At 38.8% G+C, this 8,853-nt stretch overlaps 2 protein-coding genes across 2 annotated transcripts; one reads left to right on the top strand and one right to left on the bottom strand.

Moving 5' to 3' along the window:
- Positions 1-467: 467 nt before the first annotated feature.
- Positions 468-6,269, top strand: mlx (MAX dimerization protein MLX). The gene is made up of 8 exons (XM_061027188.1): positions 468-532; positions 1,984-2,020; positions 2,171-2,260; positions 2,818-2,927; positions 3,011-3,113; positions 3,632-3,731; positions 4,569-4,770; positions 4,892-6,269. Exons 1-8 carry the CDS (start codon positions 506-508, stop codon positions 4,946-4,948), a joined length of 726 nt encoding a protein of 241 aa, XP_060883171.1. The 5' UTR covers positions 468-505; the 3' UTR covers positions 4,949-6,269.
- Positions 5,997-8,570, bottom strand: psmc3ip (PSMC3 interacting protein). The gene is made up of 8 exons (XM_061027189.1): positions 8,468-8,570; positions 8,082-8,182; positions 7,897-7,986; positions 7,685-7,796; positions 7,399-7,544; positions 7,228-7,281; positions 6,525-6,584; positions 5,997-6,402 (listed from the first exon to the last, which is right to left on the bottom strand). Exons 1-8 carry the CDS (start codon positions 8,484-8,486, stop codon positions 6,346-6,348), a joined length of 639 nt encoding a protein of 212 aa, XP_060883172.1. The 5' UTR covers positions 8,487-8,570; the 3' UTR covers positions 5,997-6,345.
- Between the last annotated feature and the right edge of the window lie 283 nt (positions 8,571-8,853).

Raw genomic sequence — 8,853 nt, forward strand, 5'->3', positions numbered from 1 at the left:
GACAGACAAACAGCGCCCCTCTATGTTGAAAGTGAACCACTGCATTTGTGGTTGCTGCATTCACATCTCCTCGGAAATTCTAATATCACCCTCGACACAAAATGTATATTTTCTTAGAACATTCATGCTGTTTTAAATGAATGGACATTTGAAAAATAAATGGTCAGATTTATACTTCTTGATTTCAACTCGTTATCGTTAGTAAATTACAGGACAAACCCTATATGTCTTTAGTTTGTTATGCGCAGTAATTACTACTGAGGGAAGGATAATAAAAATTCAAAAAGAAAGTATAATGAATTAGGCCGTGGACGCCGGGTACCAAGTATTAAATAAAAAACCTACACATGTATGTATCCCGATGGGTCAATGAGTAGTCCTTATATATATATATATTTTTTAAAACACATTATTCTAGTTTTCCGCATCCTTTTGATAAAGAAAGTAGGAATTAACGGGCAGCACCTGAAGGCATCAGGGGTAGTAGTTATTTTGACATTCTAAAATGACGGACCCGGATGATCACTGGAAAGTAAGAAACTAGGATTTGCTAATCTCAATTATTTTTTGTCAATTTGACGCATCTACAGTCCTACGGCAGTGACAAGTGACAAACATTCTCGGGTCTTAAAGTTGAAGATTCTGCAGATGTTAAAGAGGTGCAGGGCTTTGTTAGCTCGGCAGCTAACCTTAATTCGGCGATGTTTGCTAACGTCAGAAGCTACAGCAGTTAGCTCGTTAAACAAACAAAACGACGCTCAGATTTCACGTTTAGAAACCGTGTGTGCCCAAAATAGATGTGCAACTACCTTACAAAACCTTTTCGTTATTGCATTCCCTACGTCGTTCTTTTAAACATTTATGTGAAAGTAAAGTGTAGATTTACTGCAGAGGCTTGCCAGAACAATGCAGTTAATCTACAATTTGTAAACTTGCAGAGTTATTGTTATCAAAATAAACATTAGTTATTACTTTTATACTCAAACAGTGGACATTACAAAATTGTAAATTGTGTCACCAGGAAATGACTTGGTCCACTTTCCCTTTTGAAAGAAGCTTTCCAAAGGACGCTTTTTTATTATCTTATAGACGTGATATGGAAAAGCAGTAGTGATAACACGTTTATATTTTCTCTTTTAATTTTGTTTCTCTTCACTTCACTTCATTTGTCTGTCTACTCGCCGTTATATTGAATAGTTTCTGCTGATAATATGTCTACACTCATGCACTTTAACTTATGTCAATACTGTCCATTTACAACTCTGTTTTTGCACATTTACATTTAGTCTTTCATATTTCATTTATAACCATTTACAACTCTGTTTTTGCACATTTACATTCAATCTTCCATATTTAATTTCTAACCATTTACAACTCTGTTTTTGCACATTTACATTCAATCTTCCATATTTAATCTTCCTATTTAAGACTAGTAATGCTTAGTTAAATCCTGGTTGTATATATTCACATTCTTAGTTTTTATATTTGTAGTACTTACTTTGTATTTAATATTATATTGTGTTTAGATTTGCTAACATTGTGTTTTTTTTACTCATATTGTGTGTTTGGATAACCTGCTGCTGTAACACCACAATTTCCAATGAAGTAATTCTATTCTATTCTAAACATATCAAACTCCTAGATTTACTAGGCAGTGATTGATGTAGATGTAACCATGCAGGTCCTAGCCTGTCAAAGTAAATCTAAAACTCTGGAAACCACAAATCAAAGTCCCCTTTGTGCAGTTGTGTCCTATATAAAACACTGAAACTGTGTGATTATTTGTTGCAGCCCTTCACCCTCGTGCACATTAGAATAGGACTATTCAGGACATTGCTCAGTGGGGGCTCAGACTGTCAGGCAGACTAGTTATTGGTCAATTGTCAGTGTATTTCAGGCAGCACAATTTCCCTGTCATTATTCCAGCTCTGAAGTCTATTTTCTCTTTTTTCCATCTTGTGTGATTTGGTGATGGCTTGGCAGACGGACGGTGCTTTCAGCGACAGTGGCTTTGACCATAGTGAGTATCTTGTCAGTTCATTTCCAGCTGTTTGTCATTTGATCGTGAATTAGTCTGTGTGATGGTAACTTTATGTTTTGGTCTCTTAAGATCAGAATGTGAATGTAGTTTTGAAATGTCTGCGATGGTGTCTGCTGTCTTGCGCTGCAGGTTTCTTTGCTGAAACTGCCAGGAAGGGGACAGTGGTGTCCAGGGCCAACAGCATCGGCTCCACGAGTGCCTCTTCAGTACCAAACACAGGTATTCTGTTTGAATCTGAAGACAGAGTTCATACTACGTTTAGCTTGTGATGTGAATGTCTGCCTTGTTTACTTTGTATGAACTCGCTGTGATAAATATACTTGTATTTGAACTCTGTCATGTCTTAAGATTATAACACTTATTGACATTTTATTTTTCATCACTGCAGCGTTTGTTCAGAGTCTGTCATATGTGTTGCCTCTGCTGCGTGATGTCTGGTATAGGCTGGTTTAAAGTCATTCATATTAATCAGCTTGTCTGATCATGCTTGGATGAAAAAAGTGGTTTAGTGTTGGCAAAACCGTTTGATCAAAGAAAATAGATCCCAAACTGCACAGGTTTTGCATTTTTGAGCAAATCTATAAATTCATTTTCTGCTGTGGAAACCACAAAGTCTGCTCCTTGGTGAGGTCAATGTTAAATCAACATTCCTTTAACCTATTGTGTTTCATAAAAAGAACGAGTAGTTAATTTTGTGTTTGTCAGATGCTATTCTCTGTCACATTCAGACGTTACATATTATCTAAGTGTGTGTGTGTGTGTGTGTTTTTGAATAGATGATGAAGACAGTGACTACAGACAGGAGTCGTCGTATAAGGACTCGTATAAAGATCGACGGAGGCAAGCACACACACAGGCCGAGCAGAAGCGCAGGGATGCTATCAAGGTAAGCGTCAATAGACCACAGGTGTCTGTGATTTTGTGAACGTTATTGACTCTTAATCAATGACTTTTTCCTCTGACCTCTAGAAAGGCTATGAAGACCTCCAGTCCATAGTGCCTACCTGCCAGCAGCAGTCTGAATTTGCCGTGGGAGCACAGAAGATCAGCAAGGCTACTGTACTGCAGAAAAGTAAGTAAGATGTGACGGCGTTAGATAAACACTCAGAGGGGACCATGGAAATGCATCTCTAGACAATTCATAGTTTGACATCTTCTCTGTCAGAGAAAGATAGTAAGAGGAAGTAAGTAAAGGGCAGTTTTTTTCAACATTGGTATTATTACCTCAAAGCTTTCCAATACAGTCTAAATTTGGTTCTTAATTGGTTGAAAATGGGAGTAAAACTTACTTAAGTTAAGTAACAAAAACCTGCATCATGCTCTCTGCCCCCTCAAACACATACATTACATCCAATCTCCCCTGCTCACATATTACCTGCCCTCAGGTGAACGAAGGATGGTATCATGTCGAACACATAAAACTGCCCTTGCATGGATTTCTTTACAAGGCTAAAAGGAATAATTATCAGTATTTAACATGTAGGAGGGAGGTGGTTGTTGTGGAGGGAGACCACACTCTGGAAAAAGGAAACTTAAATCTGTGCTGAGTGTACAAATGACCGATGCCTTTCTTTTTTTTTTCTTTTGCAGCAATTGACTACATTCATTTTCTTCATAAAGAAAAGAAGAAGCAAGAGGAGGAAGTAACTTTGCTAAGGAAAGAAGTGATGGCGCTGAAGATCATGAAAACGTGAGACAGTGATTCACCAACTTCATTTATTCCTCATTGGTTTACAAACTAAGACCGTCCTCCTTGGTGTGCACATGGCAGATAAGGGGATGGATTTGATAAGCAAGTCTTTGACAAACAGAGGATGTACTGTTCTATCAGATCTAAAACTCAAAAAGGGCTCGATAGTAAAGCTCTATAAACAGCACGAAGTATGTTTTGTGTCTTTGCAACTATACTACAGTCTTTGTGAAACAGGCAAACCCATTAGGAGTTTAGAAACAGGAATATAAAGCCGTGTCCACCAAGCGGTCTAGTTCAGTTCGGTACACATTGACTGTCAAAAGTTGGGAAGGGTACCAGAATAACTGATCCGTACCATCCTACTTTCTTGGTACCCTTCTGTTGGGGCGCCAACCGTACCGATCAACACTAAAAGTTGGAGCTAGACACACTGATTGGCCGAAAGAATCGCTGAGCACTGAGCGGTAATAACTGTGTTTAAATATGCTGTGCATTTAGAGAGAGTCATTTCCAGGCTGTTTTTTTGTGACTATGTTCAGCACATAGCACCACCCCATGGACAGCCTCAGAGATTCAGACCTTCCTAGGAGTCATTGATGGTCTATGTTTACTGTGTCACATTCTTCTTCTTTTTTTAAATGTATTGGCTGTCTACATCATGTCGCGCACACTCTGATTTAGTGATCTGTACCGATACTGTTGGCTGTGGAAACGCAAGCAAGATCAGGGTTAACCGTACCAAACCGTACTGACCCAAACCTGACCGCTTGGTGGAAACGCAGGCTCAAGCGAATGAGCTGTGGACATTCATTTCTTTTTTTTTTATGATTTCAGAAACTATGAGCACATAGTGAAGGCCCACCAGAACAACCCACAGCAAGGAGAGGATCAGGTGTCTGACCAAGTCAAGTTCAACATCTTTCAGAGCATCATGGACTCCCTGTTTCAGTCGTTTAGTAATTCTGTCTCGATGAGCAGCTTCCAAGAACTCTCCGCCTGTGTGTTCAGCTGGATCGAGGAGCACTGCAAGCCGCAGGTACTACCAGATGTTTCTAAACACTTTGTGGACATCAGGTCAGACACCATCAAAACAACCCGTTCTGCTCTGTTAATATTGAGATGATAAAAGTTTGTGTCCTCCTTCTGTTCTTCTCCAGACGCTGAGAGAGTTTGTCGTTGGTGTGCTCCGACAGCTCAACTGTCAGCTGTATTGAGTGAACCTCTGGGCTGAACTCCCACATATTGACTTTGGGCTTGCTCTTGCCTCTCAGGGTGGAGTAAAAACTCCAATCAGCATCAGACAGAACCACAGTATTTACACTCACTTTTATCTCATCAGTGACTCCATGGCTGCGACTGGATAACCTCAACCCACGCTACAGGAGGAGATGAACATTGGTGTTGAAGGAGTTTTAAAGGGAAATCGCTGTTTTTAACATTATTTTATTTTTCACATGTTGAATGAGTTAAACAATAAGATTGTCTACTCTCTCTTACTGAACTCAGGTTTCCACTGTAGTTTCCCTGCCATACATCACCTCTAATGAGATTTAAGAATGAGACTTGTTTCCAAGTCATCGATCATTTAGAACCTGAAATCCGAGAAGCATTACGTTCAGGTTTAAAATAACCAACACAACCTGGGCTAGGGTAAGGTTGTTCATTTGAATGCAGATGTGGAAAATGCAATTTACTTTGGTCAACATTGGCTCTTCTAATCAGTATCAGTTCATTCCAAACTGTGCATCAGTCTGAATGTTCTTTCACTGTACCCTCGACCAGTTACCGTTTCCTTATAACCAAGGGTGTGCCGTGGACAGAGGTGTGCATCTGCTGGACTTCATTAGGTTTTTATATGTACATTTTGAAAATATATATGGAAGCTACTTTTTGTCATGGGTTGGACTTTGTATTTGAGTGTGTAAAGTTAAAAATCATTTAGATAACCGAGAGCAGCGTTACGCTCGTTTCCATCAAAAGGAAATCTTGTTTTTAGTCCCTGGCTTGTTGCTTACAGTGTTTGACTTTGATAGTTCATGTATAGTTGCCATCTACTGTATATCACCATCTCCAGTATGACACCCACCTTTGTTAAAAAAAAAAAGAAAAAAGAAATATGTCGAGCATTGGTCCAAAGTCAAATGAAAAGGCAGTGTGTGTATGCAAAGGGAAAATCCTACAGCTCAGCAGTGGAGTCCAAACCTGCAGCTTATGAACCAGTTAAATCTCCTTTATGTTGTAAGATGGTTAAAAACGTTTTGTTTGTTTGTTGAAGAAATACGTTGAGCATTTCATTGTCAAACGTTCCAATCATAGCATTTAATAACCCGGCAGCAATACTGAATGAAGAAACAGTGCAAAAGTTGGTAAACAAACTAAACAGGAAGAAGGTAAGCCTGCTAAACAACTTGTCGTTCTTTTTACATTTTTTACATAGCAACATACTAGCAGTAAAAAAACAAACTCCATTCACCTTTTATGAAAGATGTATGTTTTCAAAAGAAAGGCTTTAAATAAAGACGGTGTTGTCACTCAGACTGCTTATGTATCTTAGCACTGTACAGGCTTACATTGAGGACGTGGATGAACAGACATTTTTTTTCAGATTCTTTCAAGTGCTGGGGACAACCACCTTACAGTCCTCATCAGTCTCCACTCCAACTTCATCCTGTGAGGGCGAAAAAGGAGACGTACGCATCAGTACTGCAGATTAAAAAACAGCCACACAAGCAGTCCACAAAAGGTGGAAGAGGCAGGAAGTTCTGTTTAAGGAAATGGAGCTGCTGTCACCAGAAACTCCTTCTTGCTCTTGGGGTAGCCTTCCAAAATTTGGTTCATCATGTCCGACGCCTGATAGAAGCAAAGCAGAACAGATTAGGGATTCAGTTTTGATTTTTGATGACAAATAACTGATTCAAGTCCTGTTTTCATAACTTCTCTTCATTCATTTATTGTTTGTAATACTAGTACTCAGAATTTCTGCATAATACTGGAATCTTAATAAAAACATTTAATAATTATCGTTACTCTTCATTAAAATATATTTACCCTTAATATAAACATTTAAGCGTGAGAGTAACTAGAGTATTGTCTATGGAATGATTTAAGGTGAAGAACTATTTTTATGTCGATGTTGGTGATCCATTTGGACAAATGATGCTTTTTTAAAAAAAATATCTTGTCCTGTAAATGCCACTTCACATCCTGTAAATGTTTTCTGACGGATAACGTCATCCTTCTTTGATAGTCAAACCGATCACTAAGACTAGACACAAGTACAGTTAACTTAAGTCTGTTTCATAACCAGCTAAAAGCTCCACCGATTTCACATTAGAAAAATTGACGTCTTTCACTTTCAGACTTTGTTTGACTGACAGTTAATAAAATGTTTAGACCGGGATATGAAAGAAAAATCTCATATTAGAATAGGTGGAACATAAAAATGTAACAGAAGCAGTGATTACTGATGTAGTTTTAGCTCCTTATACGTTACCATTCTCTTCCTCTTTTTCCACTCTTTCACATAAATGTTCCGCTCTTTGCAAACCTGCAATTTAAAATAAAATATGTACTACTATACTGTATAGAAGAAAACACAATGTAAACAGTCCCAATGTAGGTTTATTAGATGCTTTAATGACATTAGAAAGCATGCATTCCCAACCTTCTCTTTCTCTTCTGGTGTGACATGATTTGTGGCGGACTTAATCTTCTCCAGACGTCCTCTGTACCCAGAACACTCCGCTTTCAGCTCTTGGATCTCTGACTGGATTTCCTTAGTTGTCAGGGAGCCGTTGAGCTCCTTCACCTCTGAAAAACAGTGCCCTTTCATTCTAGTAAAATCTTCTTTAAAAAATAAAAAATAAGATGACATCAAGTGGCCTACAAAGGTGCAAAACTGAAACATCTTGCCGCAGTGTGAACTTGCACAGATCAGTGTTGAACTCCACCTGCGTCTAGCTGTCTGCAGGTCTGGGTGAGAGACTGCACCTCTGCACTGAGCTCTGAGATCTGCCTGTCCATGGCCTTCAGGTCTGCATCGTTCACATCTTTGAACTGAGACTGTGGGAGAGATCGGCATATATTTATGAATAACAGGTTACACTTAAAGAGTTGTCTTTCTTCAGCAGCATAGCATTTTAAAATGAAGGAAAAAACGAACCTGATCTGCAAAATAGATCTTTTGCTTGCCATAGGCTTTTTCCTTTATCTTGCCCTCCAAAGCCAGCAGCTCCATGGCCTTGACCACTGCCTAGTGAATTTACAAATGTGCAATAAGTGATTTAATGTAGGAAACACTTCATATATATATATACATCTGTATATTGTATTAAGTGTTAAACTCACCGTTTTTCCCAACCCATGCTGCTTTTGTAAATTACAGAAGACATCCTGGGCACTGTAAGGACGGTTCTTCTCATTCAGATAAGAGAGGATGAGAGTCGAGCCTGTGGATGACAGCAGCGGGATCAGATGTATGAACTAAAATGCTAAATGGTAGCAGAGTTCAACATCAGATTAAGGATTGTATTTGATCAACATCAAGCATAGCTATCTTAGCTAACTCATCACGTTTGTTGTGTACCTGTGCTATATAACGTAAGCTAACGTTGACGGACAGCTTGTCATCTTAACTTTCTATCATATAATCTATGAAATCAAATGTACGTCGCTGGTCACACAAACAGTCAGACACGCTAAATAACTTAATTCAGTTAAAAAAACTCTCTTACCGTTATCTTTTTTACTCATTTCTACACTCGTCTCTTTCAATCTACCTTGCCAAACAAAGCTTCGCGCGAAATATGCGTCACTAAAAGATCGTCTATATTTGAAGACGCCTCATACCAGTTGAAATCTCTTGAAACTTTATCTGCAAGATGGATTTGGAGCAGAATGAGGTATCCGAAAAGAAGAGCAGAGTGAGAGCTCTGTCATTTTGGTTGGTTTAGAGAAGGTTGACTAAAGATGGGGGTTATCGCCCCGTCAACTTCGCGATAAATAAATAAAAAACAAAAATCAAATACCCCATTATGGCAGGAAGAGTGCAGGATAGATGGACTGACAAGGTAGTAAATTAAATGTTCTATTACCACAGGGAGCAGCAAAACTACTGTAT

This window comes from Labrus mixtus, chromosome 20, assembly GCF_963584025.1.
Source record: "Labrus mixtus chromosome 20, fLabMix1.1, whole genome shotgun sequence".
NCBI classification, from domain to species: domain Eukaryota; kingdom Metazoa; phylum Chordata; class Actinopteri; order Labriformes; family Labridae; genus Labrus; species Labrus mixtus.